Source organism: Pyricularia pennisetigena (genome assembly GCF_004337985.1).
Source record: "Pyricularia pennisetigena strain Br36 chromosome Unknown Pyricularia_pennisetigena_Br36_Scf_23, whole genome shotgun sequence".
NCBI lineage: Eukaryota > Fungi > Ascomycota > Sordariomycetes > Magnaporthales > Pyriculariaceae > Pyricularia > Pyricularia pennisetigena.
Window position 1 is genome coordinate 18,222 of NW_021940935.1, and position 21,474 is coordinate 39,695.

The window sequence follows — 21,474 nt, forward strand, 5'->3', positions numbered from 1 at the left end:
CATAGCCAAGAAGCAGCCAACCCGCACTACAGTGAAAGAGCCAAAAGTAGAGGATCAGGTCCAGGTACATTTTCCGGCAGTTCAACCACTTTTGACCGCTGGATTACGAAATTAGCAGATTATTTCGAAGAGGATAACACAACCTTCCGAACTGAACGAAGCCGCATGGCAAAACTGTTCAGCCTGTTGGACGACCGACCAGCAACGATGCTGGAGACCAGATACAATTCAGAGACCCAACCGTATTCATGCGTGGCAGAGATGATCCAGGTTTTGGCCACGGTGTACCATAACAGCAATCAAGCGTCCGAAGCATGGGAAAAACTATCAAAAATGTATTTTGAATGCGGACCAGGTAATGACGTTTACAGTTTCATTGCCGAGGTGAATGCTCTCGCCGATAAAATTGGAGTACCAGCAGGAGAACGCAAAACTACGCTGTGGCAACATATCCCGGCAGACCTCGATCACCGGCTGTTACGAGACAGCAAGGACCCCAGAATATCTTATGAAGAATTCGCAAATTTGGTGGCCGATGCAGCTCACAGCACTCAGCGAGCGTATCGGGAACGAGAGGAGCGAAAACAGAAAAGTCGCGGTAAAGATAGAAAAGAAAGATACCCCTACAGCCCAGACAAAAACAGGAAAAGCAATCGAGGACGCTATTACGAATCCAGCAACCCGAGCAAAGGAGAAAGAAGCGACATGGTACCTAAAACAACAGACGCCACAGGACGTGGTTTGACAGAAACTGAAAAGATGGCTCATTGGGAAGCCAACACTTGCTTCGCGTGCGGGAAAGAAGGACACAAATCATTTGAATGCCCCAATAAAACGAAAGCAGTCAGGGCCTTGGATTTTGAGGACAACCACAGCATTAGTGACGAGCAAGAGCGATCGGGAAAAGAGTGAGACCGCCAAAAGCCTCCTCGGTGGTCCAAATGTCTACGATAGCTCAGATTGGTAGTAACCCACGACCTAAATCTTTCATCATTCGAACTCAGATACAGGTTAATGGTGTAGGACTATCAGTTAAAGCTCTTTGTGACACCGGAGCAGACATTTCTCTTTTAATCAGCCCAGCGATCGCTAGACATGCCGCAGAACGGCTAGGAGCCTGGCTTCAAAGGTTAAAAACCCCGCTACTTTTGTCGGACTACCGCAAACAGGACGCAGGACGCATTACGCACAAACTAAAAGCGACCTTGGAAATCGATGGACGCCGGTTTAGCAACCAAATGTTTTACGTGACGGAAAGTGGACATGATATGTTTATTGGGCAGGATTGGCTAGTCGAACAGGATGTTTGGATCCACCCGAAAACGCAAACGTTCGCATGGCCTGAAACGACACCGTCGTTGGCAAAATTCTCGCCAGCCATCAGACTTCCGAACATGTTGGACAAACCCGATCCGGCTGCGCAAGCCGATGCAGAGCGGCGCGACCGAGCATTCGAACGAGAAACCAAGAGGGTGCAAATACTTCGACGACCGTGGCGCCAAACAACCTTTTTAGAACCCAGACCGACCCCGGTTGTTTTGGGTGAGGACCAAACCGTTATAAATGTAGCCGCCCTTCAACACAAGCTGGACACCGACCCCCGACAAAAGCGATGGAAATCGTGCCCATTACCCACGCAGCCCATCACGTTAGAAATTGGACCCGAAAAACCCGCCATCAGCCTATCTGCCGTCGGCCGTTCGTACCAATGGAAAACCAACAAGGGAGAACCGATCCCGTTCCCGGAAAATGAAGACCCCGACCATGTCGAACTGGTCCGACGCAAACTGCCATCCCGACTCGCTCACCTGGAGGGATTCTTTTCGAAAGCAGCTTCAACCAACCTGCCTCCACATCGCCCAGGGCACGATGTAATTTTGGAGCTAGACAAGCCAAAAACAGGATCGCCTCCGACGTACAGGACACCTGTGGAATTCCTGCCGCTCGAAAAGGAAACAGTCGACGAGCTGCTGCGCATTGGGTTTATCGAACCCTGTATGCAGGCCGACCCAGCGCCTGTCCTGTTCGTACCTAAACCACACTCCAAAGAACGCCGTTTTTGCACCGACTACCGATGGATCAACCAGTTTTTGAAAGATCGATTCGTACCAGCCCCGGATGTCAACGGAACTATTTTTAATTGTCGCAATGCAAAGAGGTTTACAAAAATCGACATTATTCGAGCTTTCAACCGGTTACGTATGGCGGTTGGCTCAGAGTACCTCACTGCTTTTCGCACCCGACAGGGCACCTTTCAATGGAAGGTGCTTCCCTTTGGGCTAAAGGTCGGCCCAGCTTGGTGGCAGTCATTTATCAACGCTCAGCTAAATGAACTTTTGGACTTGTTCGCCAGCGCATACGCCGACGATGTTTTGGTTTATTCCGACGGAAACGAAGAAGAACATTGGGACCAAGTAGAAGAGGTTATTTACCGATTAAGCCGAGTCGACCTCCAGGGAGATATTAAAAAGTCTGGATTCAACGTTACCACGGTCGATTATCTTGGCATCGTTATGGACGCAGGTCTGGGCATCCGTATCGATCCAGACAAACTGCAGGCAATTAGCGATTGGAAGTTCGAAGACCTCACGTCCAAAACAGCCGTACGTTCCTTTTTGGGATTGTGCAATTACATCCGAATGTTTTGCCACCATGCCAGCAGCGTCGCTGAGCCGTTGAACCGACTGTTGAAGAAAGACGCCAAATTCGCTATGGGCCCCGAACAGAGGCGAGCATTTGAGGAAATGAAACGTTTAGCCTGCGATGCACCGGTTATGGCATTTTTCACCCCAGGCCGACCGACCAAGGTAGAAACCGACGCCTCACGCAACGCGACCGGCGGAGCAATCTGGCAACAGCAACCGGGTGGAGAATGGAAGCCTGTGGGATATTTCTCAAAAACGATGACCCCAGCAGAACGCGCATACCCGATCCAAGACCGAGAGCTGCTGGCAGTGGTTCAAACGCTGAAACATTACGAACCAGAATTGTTGGGGACAAGCTTTTTCGTGGTTACAGACCACCAAGCTTTAGTTTACTATTCCACAAAACGACTCCTTTCGACTCGACAAGTGCGTTGGGCAGATTTCCTGGCCAATTTCAACATTACGTTTCAGTACCGCCGCGGCAAAGACAACATAGCCGCCGATGCCCTGTCCCGCAAGACGGCAGACCTTCCAACAGTTAAAGCTCGGGAAAAAGAAGAACGAACAATGACTTTAATCCCACCTGAGAAGATCACACCTACGGTGGCCGCCGTCAGCACTGCCGACCCAAACGCCCACGTGGTGAGCGGCGCAGATTTGGTAGACCTAATACGACAAGAGAACGAAAAGCAAAAGCTAGGCCAACACCAAGGAAAGCTAGTCGTCCCGGAAACGACTTTAGACGGACAGATCTTTTTGAGGACCGCTCTGATCCGTGAAGCTCACGAGCCCAAAATATTCGCCCACGCAGGACAGAACAAGACGATACAAATGATCAAAAGACGGTATTTTTGGGAGGGCATGAGTCAAACCATTCGGAAATACATCAAAAACTGTCACGACTGCGAGCGAAATAAAGGTAGACACGACAAGACCCCGGGCCTATTGCATCCGCTACCGATACCGAATTACGTTTGGGAACATGTAGCAGTTGACGGAAAGGACATGCCCAAAGACAAGTTCGGATACGACTACGTGTGGGTGTTCGTTTGCAAGTTCAGTCGCCTGATAGCCACCATCCCAGGACAGAAGACCGACACAGCAGAAATCCTGGCCTCCCGATATTACCGATACCTATACCGTTTCCTAGGACTACCTTTCGTTTGGATTAGCGACAACGCCGGGCCGTTCATCTCCGAATTCATGGCGACGATAAATGAACTCACGGGTACTAAACACCGACACGGCAGCGCCCTGCACCCTCAAACACAAGGTGCTGTAGAGATTACCAACCAAGAACTGGACCAAAAGCTACGGTTTTATATCGACAAATACCAGACCAGTTGGAGCGTACATTTGCCTGCTTTGGATTTTGCCCACAACGCCGCGTGGCATTCCAGCCTTGGTATGTGCCCGTTAAAGGTAGTGCTCGGGACCGAACCCCGAAACCCGCTGTCCACCGACCTGCCAACCACGACCGTTGATTCAGACCAGAAACGAAAAGCGCTGCAGATCGTCCGCCAGATTAAAGAAGTCCAAGAGTTGGCTCGCCAAAACGCGCTAAAAACGCAGGCGAGGCAGGAAGAACAAGCCAACAAAAAGCGGCGACCAGTAGATTTTGGAGTTAACGACTATGTTTTCGTCAAGAAAAAAGGGTTTCCGACGACCGCACCGACGACCAGACTGGATTCACAGTGGACCGGACCATGGCAGATTCTAGAAGAACGAGGATATAGCTATATTCTGGACGTACCTGAATCGTTTAAAGGAAAAAACTTGTTCCACGCAGACCGCCTCCGCAAAGCCGCAATGGACCCATTACCACAACAGAAAAGAGAGCCGCCTCCGCCAGAAGAGATCAACGGAGAACCAGAGTTTGTGGTCGATAAAGTTCTAGCGTCCCGATTATTTGGCCGGAGTAAGACATTGCAATACCAGGTCGCATGGCAAGGATGTGATCCAGACGACACGTGGTACCCGGCTGAAAACTTCAAGAATTCAGCGACAGCCCTTGACGACTTCCACAAGAAGTACAAAGATGCCGCAGGACCGCCGAAGCGATTGGCAATCTGGATAAAAGCCGCTGCCGAGGATAAGTTGGACGAACCGAATCAGGAGGATAACGTGGCGGAGCATGGAGAGTTGAACGGTAAAAGGAAAAAGCGACGACATGGTTAACTTGACAAGAGCCTCGCATGATCACCTACGTCGACATACGAGGTTTGGAAGGGGGTAGTGTGACATTTGGACCATGAGATCACCAGACCCTAACCCTGACCCTGGACCAACGACCCACCAGGGTGATACCTTTATCGACGTCGCGTCAAGCTCAGAACTTTGTTTGTTTCCTTTCCTCTCCTCAGAGTAGAATCTTCGTCGATAGATGCCAATAGACTAGCTTCCGTGCTATGCTTACCCCGGGCCGTGACAGTGGGTGCCGCATAACTTAACCCATTAATTACTGGGAGATTTATACGGTATTCGGTGTACCCCACCACAGCATATTGTAGGCGAGGAATATGTGAACACCGTCCATTGCAAGTTTTATTAACCAGTACTGAATAGTTACAAATTGCATAATATTTGTGTTTAGCTGTGTTATTTTATGGAGAATTACAAATATAAATCCTAACATAAATGGGCAAATTGTCGCAATATACGAAAGTTTTCTATTTTTAACCATGTGGCATTAATTAAAGAAACTGGAGTTGAATTTAATTATTAGGAATTGAATATTATTAAGTATTATTAAATTTGTAGGAGTTATATTTATTTGTTACGGAGTGGCGTGCCTGGGCGACTGCCAACCGTGACTAGCTCCACCTCACGTGACAAGGCGCCAGGGTGAGTTTGTTATTTGTTCGCTTAGGCGCGTGTACGCGATTGGCACTGCGTGCCTTTCTTCTTCCTTTACACTTAGGTTTAGATCTTCGAATAGAATCACCCCTATATTGCAGCCTTGTCTTTTTGGGATCGCTTTCGTGACACCGGGGAAAGCTTTTGGGCAATTGATTTTGCTTGTTGCATAGGTTGGGCCCCTTTAAATCGGGTTTGAAGAGTACTGCTAGGAATACCCCATTTTCGGGAGGTTTTTACGATTGGTTCGCCATTATTAATGTCGTTAATAGGGTATATAAGCTGGTTTTCGGTGTATCGCTTTATTGTGAATTAAGAAAAAAGAATTTGACAAAACTAACTTTAAAAATGCGAATTTCGTCGAGATATTTATAAAAGATAACGAGGGGTAAAAATAAAGGTGTTGTTATTTTTAGGTGCCAGAGGTTGGGGGGTGCCCGAAGTGGGGTACGTAACGTTAGTTGAGAATGAACAACTTTCGTACCACCCCGATTAAATTCGACTTTTGCCGCGGTGTTTGGAACCGCTACCAAAATGGCTGGGTTTGGGCATGAAATGAAAGCCAGCACAAATCGACCACTGTTTATAGACCTTGTCTACGCGTAGGGATTCAGGGTTGAGACAATGTAACTAGTGCGATTCGCTATATCTAATTATCTGTCTTGTTTATTTTAATAAAAAGAGTAAAAATGCAATCTGGCTACAGGAGGAAATAAAGGGTTGGTTCGGAGTTGTGGATGCCTGAAAAGTTAGGAGTTCGGATCGCACGTGATATATGCTAGTCAGCGTGCATCCACACGCCCAAGTGCGATAACAGTGACTATTGTTCCAACAACCACGGTTCCCCTCCCTGCATGGGCGATTTCAATTATCCGGAGTTTAGATATGGGATGGGTTTGCCTTGCACAGATCGCTGGACATTGGCTGCAGGTTTGATGCTATGCCCTGCCTCGCCATCGAACTTAGATCCGAATTTAAAATCGTAGATCGTTTCGTCAAGGAAGCTTAATAACAATTATCACATTTTTACAAACCATGTGCATACATTATCATTATGGTGGAAATAAACGAGCGTAGTTTCTCCATTATAGCTGCTGTTTAAATTGACAAAACGCAAATGTTTTGTTAAAAGCATATGTGAAGTCGTTCTGAGTTTTAGATATTGTTTTTGATTAATTTGGATAATGGAATTTGTTTATTCCGACGTATGCCATGGGGGGGCCAATAGGTTCGCGGGTACCCGCGAATTTATCAATTCCACGGGTACCCGCGGGGATTATGTAAGCATGTCCTACTCTAAGTTTTGTTCAGAAAAACGTAACTTAAAATTACCTAGCTCGCAATTAACTTGTTGCTGCATATATTAATCACATCATTTTCAACCAATTCTTCTCTTGTTAAACAGGAGTGGGGATCGCTGCAATACTATGTTACTGTCCTATTTCTATCGATTAGAAATTAATCTCTGTTGCTCCTGGATATCCTTTTCTATCCTTTTCCAAATGTGAGCCACACCTCTTCGTCCTATCTCCACGGGGTTGCTTCCTATGTCTTGGGCGACCACATCATCAACACGATCGTTTTCCGAACTGTTCCAGTCCAAATAAGCCGTCATTTCCTCCTTTGTCCAGTCTCGGGATCCTATTGGTGTGGTACAACAATTTCCCATTTGCTTATAATCAAGGCACCAAACGTAGCTTGATTTGCTATACCTTAAAGGTAGTCCCATTGCCTTACGGTATTGTTGATTAGTTTTAATACTTCCCCGGGGCTGATCTTTATAACAAGCGTCTCTTGCTGCAACGTATCTGTCGTAAATAGCTCGTGGGTCGCTGTGTCGCAATGGTGAGCCTGGAGCTGAATCGGAAATTGCTGGTTGCGCAGATTCTGGTTGCGCAGATTCTGGTTGTGAAGATTCTGGTTGTGAAGATTCTGGTTGTGAAGATTCTGGTTGTGAAGATTCTGGTTGTGAAGATTCTGGCTGTAAATCTATGCTAGATTGGACGATGATTGTTTCCAAGGTTTCGGTGGATGTGGTTGTTAATATTGTTTGCTTAGCAGTCTTTGTTGAAAATAATTCGGAATACCGTTGAGGGCATGCTTTCGATGTCATCGTATGGCCTAACATGTGGCATTTACTGCATGTAGGAAGCGCTTTTCGTGCCGCTGCTGCTTCAACTAACTCAAACCCACTCGGCTCTCGCCTTGTGCTTGACTGCGGTGCAGTAGATTTGGCAGAAATAGCAGTAATACGCTGACGAGGCTCGAGCAGAAATGGTGGGGAACCACTGCGTTTTAAATGCCACTGTGAGTGAAAATGTTCTAGTCGAAGAACAAGGTTTGCGTCCGTCAAATCCTTCAAAACATGAGCGCAAGGAAGTCCCATTGTCCGAGAAAAAGCACCAGTGCAGCTCGTTAAGGGGGTAGTGTTAGGCATAAGCCGTTTCCGTTGCTCCTCCACCTTTCTAAGAGCTTCGTGCGATACCCAACCTCGCACTGCACTGTACAAAGCCCCAGAAAGTTCGATTGGAATCCGAATTTGCTGCCTAGCTTGATTGGCACGAAGTTCTTTAAGCTGGTTAAGCAGTGCATGTTTGATAGCTTTCCAAGCCTCAAAAAGATCTGAAGTAGACTTTTTGAAATGTCCTTTCAAAAGCGCATGGATGCCTTCGACTCGAGAGGTAACCACATTATTAAAATGTGGGTGTTGATCAACCCAAGCTTTAACCAGTTTCTCTTTATAAGGATCCAGCCATGTTGATCTGATATATGCAACTTCGTTGCTATGGCCGGCAAAGTATTGCTTTCCGAAATCTTGGAATCGTTCATTGAATATCTTTTCGGTTGGTGATCGCACAATATTATGCCAGCAGTCGTAAAAAGCTTTCCAATCTTCTAAACCTTGGCCTCGATGAACGAAGGATGGCTGACAATAGCGGAGAACGGCTTTGTTGGCATGCCAGAGACATAAAAGTGATGCTGCAGCAGGAAAACAAGCGGAAGCAGCATTCATGCAGGCAAGACAACGGTCTGTTAAAATAACCGAAGGAAGTCGACTGTTGCAAGCTTCATACAGAGATCGTAGCCGTTCCAATGCCCAAAGATAGTCTTTCTCAGTTTCATTACTGAGAAATGCAAATGCAATACAAAAAGATCGCTGGCAAGCATCGACTCCAATAATATCCAAAAGTGGCATGCCGTACTTGTTAGTTTTGTACGTGCAATCCAATAATAGGATATCCGAGTAAGCTTGGAGATAGGCTAACGAATCCGGATGAGCAAGAAGAACAGCCGTAACTCGGCCGTCTGGTGCAAATTGCATTCGGCTCCAAAAGCCTTCTTTATCCATTTGGTTGGCAAGTGCATGGATGGTGCTTTGTCCCTCGTATGCCTTCCTTCTAGCAGCTGCAATGTGATTGTAGACATCTTGCTGGATCGGGGTCGAGTTTGCATTTTCGCGAATGTAGCTTCTAATATCCTTAGGGGCTATCCCAGCATTTGCTAGTTCGGCGATTTTAGATTGATCTTCATCTGATAATTTCCGGTGGGCTGGGTGGGCAAATGGACTTTGGCTTGGTTCGTGGTTATGAAAAGAAAATCGCTTATCGGGACGGTGTTTTAAGGTCCACGTTGTTTTATCCAAAGACTCTTTGGCCAACACGGAAAACTGGCAGCCGGTGCCTCTGCTGCTGCTTTTTCGTTTCCGTTGCTTCGACGGGCTAGGAGGCTGGCAAAAGCGGTCGCATGAGTATGTAACCGTCTGTTTACCTGATTTTTCCTTCGTTGACTTTGCAGTAGTAAAGGCGTACCCCCTTGGCTTCGCCCATGCGTTAATGGCATTTAAAAGGTCATTTCGCGAGGAGTATTCGCCTTCAGGAGGAAGGCTGTCATCTGAAAACGAACAGGTTCTGAGATCTGATACCATGTCCACGCTTAAAACGATTGGAAATGTAGAATGTATTGGAATTAGTGAATGAGAAAGTACGATGAGCTCGAGAGATGGAGAGCGCGTTTGGCAAAATTGGCGCGCGGGGCGTCGCGTGATTTGCAATGATTACATAATCCCCGCGGGTACCCGTGGAATTGATAAATTCGCGGGTACCCGCGAACCTATTGGCCCCCGACGAAGAGGTGTGGCTCACATTTGGAAAAGGATAGAAAAGGATATCCAGGAGCAACAGAGATTAATTTCTAATCGATAGAAATAGGACACTAACATAGTATTGCAGCGATCCCCACTCCTGTTTAACAAGAGAAGAATTGGTTGAAAATGATGTGATTAATATATGCAGCAACAAGTTAATTGCGAGCTAGGTAATTTTAAGTTACGTTTTTCTGAACAAAACTTAGAGTAGGACATGCTTACATAATCCCCGCGGGTACCCGTGGAATTGATAAATTCGCGGGTACCCGCGAACCTATTGGCCCCCCCTAAAGTAATCCAAGAGAGTGGTAACATTTAAAATTAAATTTACAGCAAGCGTTAAATATCGAAGAATTCACGTTCTTAAATATTTCCGCTGGCACGCCATATAGAGATATAGTAAATCAGATGATAGAATTCCACCACATCACTCTATAGTAGCTATGATTTGAGTTACGCGACCCGATCGACAACCTAAGAATATTGTCGAACCTCGAACTGCAGAGCACGTTGGTCGGTACTCGATAGGGAGCCAAAGGATCTTTGCATCCCCTAGCATAACCCAAGTCCTTTCGGGACTTAGGCCAATGTTACAAAAAGTTGGAGATAAGGGTGTTTCATCGGGTGGCGGTAGCGGTCCATTTGACAAAGAGTTCGTAAGCAGGTCCACAGCTCCAAAATCGGTAAGCAGTAGCGTGCTGGATGACGAGTGGAAAGCGAGAGTTTTAGCGATGCCCAACGGGAGTGTTTGAAGATGCGCCCCCGTTGCCGCGTCCCAGAGCCGCACCGTTGCGTCCCATGACGCCGACGCTACCACCTGGCCGTCCGGCGAAAAGGCCACTGCGGTAACCCTATTATCGTGGCCCTCAAGTGTTTGGCGATGCGCCCCCGTTGCCGCGTCCCAAAGCCGCACCGTTTTGTCGGTTGACGCCGACGCTACCACCTGGCCGTCCGGCGAAAAGGCCACTGCGTTTACCGGGTCGTCGTGGCCCTCGAGTGTTTGGCGATGCGCATCCCAGTCCGGCTTTATCCCTTGAATACGGAGATCCCGCAGTCCTTGGTCCCAAAACCTTTGCCGCACTTTGCTTGCAATAGGGGAGAACAATATTAACGCCTCATAGATCTGAAGAGGTGTCTGTTCGATTATAGATCCAAAAGCTGCAATAACCTTGCTTGCATCCTTTATAAACTCGCTCAGTTCCCCAGGTGCGTTTGGAGCCTGATATGGAAAGGGTTAGCTCAAGCGTAGTAGAAGAGACAACCTCACTAACCTGGCGCATAGCAAGAAGCTGCTTCATCGCAGCGGCACCATCCGAGACTTTACCCAAAATTGCCAAGACTTCTAACCAATTAAGAAGATGATTGCAAAGAAACACGTAGACGTCATCTCCTACAGGCCCTTCACTTTGCTGTAAATGGTAAACCCAGTAGACGCAGGCATACTGGAGATCAGCGGGGATATGTGTATCCATCATTTGCTTGTCGATCTTATCTCTGAGCCCGTCTGGTTTTCGAATGTCGCAGATATCCCGTTTGAGCCCCGCCTTCATGCGTTTGATACATCGTGCCGCGAGCTTACCGTGTGTTTCTGCAGCGTCTATGTAATGCTTGCTTATCCCGCTGTCCTTGGAGCTGAGGAGAAAGTCGCTAAACGATTTGTGTAGCAGTCGAATAGGACGGTGAGGCTCGGGAGGGATCTCTAGCACTGCATGCAACTCTGGAAGCCACCAGTTCACATCATCCACATCCAAGCCGAGAAGCACAGTGAGAGATGTGGCAGGCAAAGGAGTCGCGAGAAGAACAATAGCCCCTAGGAACTGCAGCTGCTGGCCAGATTCTGCTTCTTCGTTGCCGAGGAACACCTGACTGAGAACAGGATCGTAGATTTGATGCAGCTGAGACTTGCCGTCTTCGCATTGCTTTAGCCACGACTTCAGTTGCTTCTTCGGGTTGCATGGTCGCTTCTCATCATAGACGAACCGGCAAAGAGTTGCAGCATAGATGAAAAGGGGTTCGGGGGTTGTGGCCAGTTGAACCATGCGATCCAAATCGTTAACAGTAGGCCACGGATTTTGATCCACGTTGCAGTCTCTTTTAATTTGTGCGAATTTAGTCTTCAGAAAGATCTGTATATCATTCTTAGTATCTTCAGAGAATACTCGGTGTAGCTCTAAGCTGTAAACAGCCTTCTCTTGAGCAAGAAGCCTGAACGCATTTGCGATTTTCGGGGCGGACCTGCTTGTGCATAGAATACGCAATCGTACTGTGAGGATGTTGCGAAGCTTGGATAATAGGCTAAGAACCAGCGGGAGGTGTTCGGGTTGCTCGCATTCGTCCAAAGCATCGATGATAATTATCCGAGATCCGTGGTTCGCGTCAGTTCGAGGTAAGTCACCCAAAGGGAGCCACAACAGCTTCTCGAACTGGATGGCAAGGCCCTTCTTTTCCACCGCGTCTCTGTCAAGACCGCCAACGGATTTCTGAAGACAGCTTTTGAAGTGAGGAATTGTTTCGGCAAGCTGCGCAGCGAGTGTGGGAAACAGACGCGTCGTGTCATTGCGGCCCCGTTCTCCTCTTTTGAAGAAGTAGCCAGCAACAAGTCGTTTCTCGTTGAAGAACGTGTCAGCCACAGTGCGTGCGATGGTCGATTTTCCGGTCCCTGCAGGGCCAGCTAGCCAGAATAAAGGCTCAGCACATTCGTCTGCCCAGTTATGTATGGTTTCTCGAACACGAAACCGAGTTTGACTTTCACATCTCGGGCTTTCTTGAATATCGGTGCTGTCGTAACGTGCTTGAAAAACAATAGGAAGGTCCACGGGGCGATCTTTGATAATCTCGCTAATAGTCGTCAGTAAAGGTCTACGGTTAAGCAAACTACTACGAACCTCTGCAGCTGAAGCTCTGCGAGTTGCTGAGCAGCAATATCCCGTTGATGTATGGAAACGTGTAGTTGTTCCTCGGCGACTAATAGCACAAATACTGGTTAACGTAATATTCTTACACCACTATTGATAATTTACAAAGTGCTACAACCACAGTACGCAATGTTCCGTTTCCCAAGTTGCCTAAAAGAATTTACTCACTAGGGATTAATTGTCGAACAAGCTTCTCCTCGAGGACCTTTTCTCGAGGTATGACAGAGAGAAGCTCTTTTGCGCATGCTGCCGCAGTTGCTGCTGCATACGGTTGCCAACGCTTGTTCTTGTGCGCATCCGCATAGTCGCAAATCCCACGGACGACGATACATGGAAAGCTGTTCATAAGGCCGGCCGCTTCCATCTCAAAACATAATACACCACCTAATTCCCGGCTGTATCTGTCGCGCGTTAATCCATCCTTCATCACCTGGTTACCAGATGCAATCGTGCCAAAAAATAACCGTGGATCTGTCGTTGTACGCGTTTCCCTATCAACCATATCCTCCGGCCGGCATTTCACACACGTAGCTCCGGCCTTGTGCTGTGATGATGCTTCATAAAGCATATCATTTTCAGGACCTGGGGATGCGAACTTTGGCTGGCTAGAAAGCTTCGATAGATGCCCAACGACTTGCGTCCTGTCCCGGAAGTCATTGGCACGAAGCTTAGCCAAGGCGTTGAGAAGAATCCTCGGCGGCGCGTTGAGGCTGCCGGTACGAGCGACACGGCCGTCAGCTCCAGTTTTTCCAAAATCGTATTGAACCACTCCACCATAGTGATCTGCAGCCTGGCTGATTACGACGTCGCCGAGCCGAATATCAATATCCGCATCGAGGTTCGGGACTCCACCACCGATGCCGACCAAAACGCCGAATCGCAACGAGGGGAAGCTGGCGTTCATATGGCTGGCAACAACAGCTGCTTGGTTCGTACCCATCTGACCGGCTGGCAGGCAAGCAGCCACGACGTTATGGTTTCCGATGCGGCCGAAAGAGTAGATATTAGAGTCGGTCGGGTTGCAGGGTAGGTCGGCAAACTCCTCGTCCATCATCTCGGCCGCGGCTGCCAGCTCGATGGGCAGAGCACAGATCCAGCCAACTGTGAAGTTTTCCGGTGCAATTGTAGGCTCGCTTTCGGAGGCATTTTCTTCGCGGTGCCGCTTGGATGGTGGCATTATTTGTGAAAGCGGCACAATGGAAAGCGCTGTTGAACTCGTACTTCCTGGCGTCGTAGGGACAGACAAAGCTGTAAAGGGTGCCCTTGGATCAGGGCTCAAGGTTCAGTCGGGGAAAGGTGACGGGTTCTGAGACGCATCGGCTACCGAAGAGCTGGCTTCGGGTGTTGTGGATGTCGGGTCGGATCGATCGATTGTCGCTTGCGCTTTGCTTATCGGGTTTGTTACTCCAATAACGGGAGAAGTGTTTCAAACAACGGAAAGATCCTCGAGATTCCCAGGATTTGCGCAGTATCGTCATTAGCAAAGTAAAGTAACCCACGTAAACGCTGACATTGTTTTCCGCCAGATTGATAATGCCTCATCGTGAGGGGTTGGTGAGGCTGTGATCATGCAGGCAGGCAACGGTTGGTCCAATCGCACAGCGAGGACTGCCTAACGCGTATGCTTGGCAAAGCCATGGCTGAGAATTTGTGCTTGCAAGGTCTGTTTGGATACTCTTTTCCAAGAATCGAAGTACGATCGTCAACAAAAGCTAGGAACCCATCCTAGGTAGGCGAAGGTCGTCGAGAAGGTAGGTCACGCTGCTCGAATGGCCGTAGTGGCTGGCCATAACACTACTGGGTGGAGCGCGTTTGGAAACAGCGGAAGGGCGGTAACGTTTCGGAACAACGTTGTACCGCGTTTTGTGCACCTCGTTGCAAATTCTGCATCGCCCATTTAGCGCCGCCTGCATCCCACACAGCACGTGATACCGCCATGGATGATGCAGTGCCCACTTTATTACTGACAAAGGCTGCCTACGTCGACAGGAAACGTTCCTCTGCAAGTCGGGATAAGTAGTCTGCTGACCCACTCGCACTGTTGCGGTGGATCTTCGGTTAAGCAGCCAAATGGAACACTCACAGCTACATCGAGGGACTTCAACAGATGTTTAATTAGAGCCAAAGCTGGACCTTCCTTCTTCCTGTCACGTACACTCAAGTAGCCTTAGGCCATCTCCACATTTTAGAGACTGAATGTATGAACTGAAAGCGGAAGATAGATTTGCTCCAAACTGTATGCTAGGCAACGAAACGCGGAAAAGTGCGGCGAGAGGGGCGAGGGGTTCAAAAAGGGCGAAGGACGCCGAGAGGCGGCAAAGAGGCAACACCGAGCCGACGCAGCCACGTGCTACCGCAGAATATACAGAGTCTCCACCCAGTCGCTAATCCACAAGCTGCCTTGCTTGTCCACATCAAAAGTTGCGATTTTCGCCCACACCGGGCTACCCACGTACGCAAGGATGCGCGCGTCCGGTTGTTCGGGACAACACCATATCAGAATGCTAATAGGGGTTCTTCCAAGCATTAGAAATCGCCCGATATTCATGAAAATCATATTTATCTCCATGCTGTAAGCCGCGGATAATCCGGACATCCACACGAAACTCCAGATGCTTAAGTCAGCTGACTACTAGAAGTGACTTTTCACTCTGGTCATGCATAGGACTACAGTCATTCAGTTAGGACTAGAGGACTCGGCAGTACCGCCGCCTCTAAACCTTCCGACTAGAGATGTCCAACAAGAACAAGATAGTCCACGCCCTCCAGAAACAAAAAGAGGCAATCGTCTGAAGAGACATTATACTCTGAATTTCATCAAGGAGTCTCCTTGGTCTGTGTATGAGAAACATGTCGATGTATCTTACAAAACACCCCGACATTCATGCATTGTGGCACAGAAGCGAAGCAAAGGCAATGCCAGAGTTCATATCAAGAAGATTGTAGAGCATTCCAAAGAAGCCACTGCCAATCGTCTGCTGCTGCTTCAGTCCGCTCCAATTCTTTTCGTCCCCATTCTCGAAGTTTACGAGCAACCATCGTCTATGTACCTTGTTTACGAGCTGGTCGAGCACACCCTCCAGGATTTAGTTCGAAGCCAGCACTCCCTCGAGATCAAAGAGCTAGGGGCCATAGTGAAACAGGTGAGTTCCTCTGGACCTCGATCCAGCACGAAGCTGATCTTGTAGATTCTTGAAGGACTCATCTACCTCGAAGTAAACGGGGTAGGGCTCCTGGACCTCGAGTGTGCGGATATTAGGTTCAGGCCAAACGGCTGCCTCCAGATAGGTCTGTTGAGACAAGCGCTCACCGCTGATGAGTTGTGCTGACCGGACAATCACAGGAAGCTTCAACCTCCGCGACTGGACAGAAGACCAGATCAGGCTCCGGACTTCCTGGCTGAAGTCGATTACTTCTAGCCTGGTCCAGAAAACCACCGACGGTGTCACGGAACCAAAGCTGTGGCATCCATGCGCCATGGAATTTTTTGCTCTGATCGAAAGTGGCGTCTCGTTGGATCAGCTCTGTCGAGTATGTCTTCACTGCGGCTGATACTCTTATCCATGGTGCTGTAGCTGATATTCGATAGCATGAACTGGTCGCAGATTCTCCGGGCAAGAGTGTTCTTTCAAGGCTATGGAGTATGATCAGATACACCGTACTCCCTCAGCCGCTGGCCAATATGGTAGCGCTATGTCCTGCAGCTTGAATGCTTCGATGCATCCCAAAAATGCGGGTTGTTAACTACACCGCTGCAAATCATGCGAGAAGTCAAGATTGGTACAATGCTACGCATTGCTTTCTATATTCAAAATCGACCATTAATCCAAGTTTATGATATTTCCGATAGTGATATGCTAGGCCCTTGACTTCTAAGTTGCCCCGGGTGATGACACGGCCCATATTTCCGTTTGGATTTCTTTGACTATGTCTCGGCTTTCTTGGTTTCAGTTTTCCTTTAAGAGGGACATTGAAAGCATCGGTCGGACCTATTGCTTTTCTTACAAAGCGAACGATAAAATCCGGTTGATAAAATCCCGGAACGTTTTGGTGCTCGCCGACTCGGATAGTACATATTTCTAGCACAGCACATACTAATGACGACAACCCTCTTTGAATTAACGATTATCGCGACGTTAATCCAACCAGCGCTTTAGGGCCCCAGCCCTTGTCACTTTGAGCAACCGTACTGTCAGAAGCAAACCATCTTCCTGTGGACGACATAGATCAAGCTTCTACATCCTTCACACGCAGTGGAGAACATGTTCTTGTAGCCACTGTATATCCATCGGTCCTAGCTAAGCGAATCCTAGGATAGTACCAATAATAGGAGAAGTGCTAGTAGAGGGGGCTCCTATAAATGTGACGTCAAATCAGGCCCAAAGCTTGATCGTAGATCAAGTCAAATCTTCTGAAATCAAACTAAGCTGCTCAATCGTGCGGCGTAAGCCGGTAGCTGCGTTATTTTAAGCCTGATTTCGTTACAAAAAAAGTGACACCGGAGTACAACAATGATGTTTGAGCCCAAAGGGCAACGGAGGGTTGGGGTTTCACTTGGGAGAAAACGACTGGGAACCGGCAATTAGATAGGGCAGGTGCACGGGAAAAATACGATCGGATTGATTCAAGAATGAGAGGGCAATCAATCCGACTAAGAACGTGTTGGGGAGCGATCTAATTTGAAGGCAATCGACGGAGCCGGACACGATCGTATTTTCCACTTTCAATACAAACATTGAATCTTTGTAATGTGGGGACGGCTGAAGGCTACTCGAGTCTACTTGCCAAGATGGAGAAGCATCTAGTTTTGGCTGCTGTAAACATCCACTCTTAGCTCTAGTTAACTTATCCATCTGCGAAGGTATCTCGAAGCAGCTGTAAATGCTCCACTTGGCTACTTAACCGAAGATCCACTGCTACAGTGCGAAAGGGTCAGCAGACTACTTAGCCTGATTTCCAGGGGAACGTTTTCGTTGACATAAGCCTCGTGATCGCCTTCAGAGGTCGAATAGGTGCTCAGTCATCAAGGCAGTCCTAGTTGACACCGTATGGGGCAAGTAGAGAAAGTCAATCTGTTTTGCTGAGAGGAAGATGGTTATGCTCCTAACTGTACAAATACGGCCACAATTCCTTGGTTACTTCTCACCTTGTGTTCTGTTATATAAAACTTTGAACGTTATACCCAATCGATATTATCCTATCTGCACCAATGATTTCCTACTTCTCAAGCTTATTCAAACAAAAGGCGAAAGCGTCTATCCAAGCGCCTCACGACTCAAACAACCCTAAACCAGAGCAAGTCTCATACGGCATCAAGGTAGTCTGCGAAGGCGTCGACCCAATCGTTGAGTGCGTACCAATAGAGCCTTTTTTGTCTCGATCGTTTACTAATGATGACAGCATCGTGGCACTCCCCGGCCTCAATGGCCACTACGACAAAGCATGGACTGCGGATAACGACGTCCGTTGGCTACGAGACCTCCTTCCAAAAGACATACTTCATGCTCGCATCCTTTGCTGGGGTTACGATGAGAATACCCACTCCAAACAACAAGTCAGCTGGCAATATCTATGTGTAACTAAATGCTACTTTAGTCTGTAAAAAGACCAATCATCTTCGTCGCCCACAGCCTTGGAGGAATTGTATTGAAAAGCGCACGTCAGTCACCCTTTCAGGCACGATGCTACATTTAAAATTTAACAATCATTAGGCTCTAATACACTCTGATTCCTGCCGGGATGGCGCTTTGCTCGAGCATCGATCGATCAAGCTATCAACATATGGAATTTTGTTCATGGGAACTCCTCATCAAGGCGGCGTAGAACTGGGGCGAGTTCTTGCCAATTTAGCATCACTTTCTATAGCAGCCGACAACCTACTCCTTAAACACCTTGAGCGGGATTCAAAGTGGCTACAACAGCAGCTAGGACAGTATGCGCCGATCAGCAACGAATTTGTCACCAAATTCGCATACGAAGAGTATTCCACTCTGACCCCAATGGGACATAGGCTCATGGTACGTATTTCCCCGAACTAAATCACATTTATAACCAGTGGCTAAACAGCCTCAGGTGGTTCCGAGGGCGTCGGCCGTCTTACCAGGACACGCAGACGCGGATCCGATCGTGATCCACGCAAACCATACTGACATGGTCCGCTACACATCACGGAATGATATCGGGTATGAAACAGTATCTGAAAATTTGCAGATAATGGTCGCAGAAGCTCCCAAAAGAGTGCAACAGTGTTGGGCGAAGGAAACCAGGGTCGACGATGGTAGGCAAACCTAGACCTGATGACGTAAAGAAGATCTGGTAATCCGTGTCTAGTGAGGTATCCAACTGAGCTGACAAAGATTATGGCGTGGGTTTATTGAGAATGCCACACGTTTGCTTGAAGACTTCGTTGTGCTTGTTATTTGAATTGATGGTGGCATTTTATCCACTAAGCTGAAGCTTCTTCGTCTCCAGCTTATGGCTGTAAATATCAAGACTCGTTTGTCGTCAGCTAAAGTGGACATCATTGTAATTTTGTTGACAACTAGCACGAGAAAATCCCCATCGATTCGGCCTTTCTTTAAGCTTGTCGGGTGCTACGGGAACCGTTCATTTTGTTGCCAGAGAAAATGAGCTTGTCAAATGCGCAAGCTGCTTTACAATAAGCAGGACCGCAGCACTGCGATCGTGCATGGCCTTGGTGGTATGGGCAAAACACGGCTCGCTAGTGCGTACATGAAGCGGCATAGAGAGAAATTCACAGCATCGATCTGAGCTCACGAGATGAAGCATCTTTACAATAGGTTTTTGTAAAATTGGACCGGCCATTTTGTCGTGCTGATTTTGTAACGATATATTCGAAGGTTCCGGGTTTTGGGTAGGGGCCGTATAGAATTCGTCATCGAAGGTAACGAATTTGGGCTGCTGGGTATAATTTCGGGATTAGCCCCGGAATTATTACAGTTAGGAGCAAAACCATCTTCCTCTCGTCAACACATATTAATTTTCCGTATTTGCCCCATATAGTGCCAATAAATGCCAGCTTTCTACTGTATACGCATCTGACATGGCCAAGCGACCCTAGAAACTCTAATTACCCAGTCCAGCTCAGTAGCGTGCTAGCTTGTTCGCACTGTTGCAGATGACCTTCGCTTCTGCACGTAAGTGGAGCACTACAGTTACTTCGAGAGACTTTGGCAGATAACTAACCAGAGCAAAAAGTGGATGTTTGCAGCTATTATGTGGCCAAATCTGGATCTTCCGACATCTCATCAGGTAGCCCCAAGTAGTCTCAGGCCGTACCCACATTTTAAAGATTGAATGTNTAGTCTGCGAAGGCGTCGACCCAATCGTTGAGTGCGTACCAATAGAGCCTTTTTTGTCTCGATCGTTTACTAATGATGACAGCATCGTGGCACTCCCCGGCCTCAATGGCCACTACGACAAAGCATGGACTGCGGATAACGACGTCCGTTGGCTACGAGACCTCCTTCCAAAAGACATACTTCATGCTCGCATCCTTTGCTGGGGTTACGATGAGAATACCCAATCCAAACAACAAGTCAGCTGGCAATATCTATGTGTAACTAAATGCTACTTTAGTCTGTAAAAAGACCAATCATCTTCGTCGCCCACAGCCTTGGAGGAATTGTATTGAAAAGCGCACGTCAGTCACCCTTTCAGGCACGATGCTACATTTAAAATTTAACAATCATTAGGCTCTAATACACTCTGATTCCTGCCGGGATGGCGCTTTGCTCGAGCATCGATCGATCAAGCTATCAACATATGGAATTTTGTTCATGGGAACTCCTCATCAAGGCGGCGTAGAACTGGGGCGAGTTCTTGCCAATTTAGCATCACTTTCTATAGCAGCCGACAACCTACTCCTTAAACACCTTGAGCGGGATTCAAAGTGGCTACAACAGCAGCTAGGACAGTATGCGCCGATCAGCAACGAATTTGTCACCAAATTCGCATACGAAGAGTATTCCACTCTGACCCCAATGGGACATAGGCTCATGGTACGTGTTTCCCCGAACTAAATCACATTTATAACCAGTGGCTAAACAGCCTCAGATGGTTCCGAGGGCGTCGGCCGTCTTACCAGGACACGCAGACGCGGATCCGATTGTGATCCACGCAAACCATACTGACATGGTCCGCTACACATCACGGAATGATATCGGGTATGAAACAGTATCTGAAAATTTGCAGATAATGGTCGCAGAAGCTCCCAAAAGAGTGCAACAGTGTTGGGCGAAGGAAACCAGGGTCGACGATGGTAGGCAAACCTAGATCTGATGACGTAAAGAAGATCTGGTAATCCGTGTCTAGTGAGGTATCCAACTGAGCTGACAAAGATTATGGCGTGGGTTTATTGAGAATGCCACACGTTTGCTTTAAGACTTCGTTGTGCTTGTTATTTGAATTGATGGTGGCATTTTATCCACTAAGCTGAAGCTTCTTCGTCTCCAGCTTATGGCTGTAAATATCAAGACTCGTTTGTCGTCAGCTAAAGTGGACATCATTGTAATTTTGTTGACAACTAGCACGAGAAAATCCCCATCGATTCGGCCTTTCTTTAAGCTTGTCGGGTGCTACGGGAACCGTTCATTTTGTTGCCAGAGAATATGAGCTTGTCAAATGCGCAAGCTGCTTTACAATAAGCAGGACCGCAGCACTGCGATCGTGCATGACCTTGGTGGTATGGGCAAAACACGGCTCGCTAGTGCGTACATGAAGCGGCATAGAGAGAAATTCACAGCATCGATCTGAGCGCACGAGATGAAGCATCTTTACAATAGGTTTTTTGTAAAATTGGACCGGCCATTTTGTCGTGCTGATTTTGTAACGATATGTTCGAAGGTTCCGGGTTTTGGGTAGGGGCCGTATAGAATTCGTCATCGAAGGTAAC

The 21,474-nt window shown here is 47.8% G+C and overlaps 4 protein-coding genes across 4 annotated transcripts; 2 read left to right on the forward strand and 2 right to left on the reverse strand.

Annotated features, from left to right (window-relative positions):
- Nucleotides 1-6,945: 6,945 nt before the first annotated feature.
- On the reverse strand, nucleotides 6,946-7,887 carry PpBr36_11389 (uncharacterized protein; the record flags this gene model as incomplete). The annotated part of the gene is made up of 3 exons (XM_029898491.1): nucleotides 6,946-7,173; nucleotides 7,239-7,482; nucleotides 7,685-7,887. 3 exons carry the CDS (start codon nucleotides 7,885-7,887, stop codon nucleotides 6,946-6,948), a joined length of 675 nt encoding a protein of 224 aa, XP_029743185.1.
- A 2,185-nt stretch (nucleotides 7,888-10,072) lies between these two features.
- PpBr36_11390 (uncharacterized protein) lies at nucleotides 10,073-13,737 on the reverse strand (the record flags this gene model as incomplete). Its single annotated transcript, XM_029898492.1, has 6 exons — nucleotides 10,073-10,077; nucleotides 10,138-10,864; nucleotides 10,917-12,316; nucleotides 12,398-12,483; nucleotides 12,531-12,609; nucleotides 12,729-13,737. The coding sequence occupies 6 exons, from the start codon at nucleotides 13,735-13,737 to the stop codon at nucleotides 10,073-10,075; spliced, it is 3,306 nt and encodes a 1,101-aa protein (XP_029743193.1).
- A 1,090-nt stretch (nucleotides 13,738-14,827) lies between these two features.
- PpBr36_11391 (uncharacterized protein) lies at nucleotides 14,828-16,269 on the forward strand (the record flags this gene model as incomplete). The annotated part of the gene is made up of 4 exons (XM_029898493.1): nucleotides 14,828-15,012; nucleotides 15,226-15,703; nucleotides 15,749-15,848; nucleotides 16,166-16,269. Coding segments are annotated over 4 exons (867 nt in total), but the record flags the coding sequence as incomplete, so codon positions are not given.
- Nucleotides 16,270-17,856: 1,587 nt separating this feature from the next.
- On the forward strand, nucleotides 17,857-20,602 carry PpBr36_11392 (uncharacterized protein; the record flags this gene model as incomplete). The annotated part of the gene is made up of 3 exons (XM_029898494.1): nucleotides 17,857-18,133; nucleotides 18,272-18,577; nucleotides 20,276-20,602. The coding sequence occupies exons 1-3, from the start codon at nucleotides 17,951-17,953 to the stop codon at nucleotides 20,600-20,602; spliced, it is 816 nt and encodes a 271-aa protein (XP_029743195.1). The 5' UTR covers nucleotides 17,857-17,950.
- Between the last annotated feature and the right edge of the window lie 872 nt (nucleotides 20,603-21,474).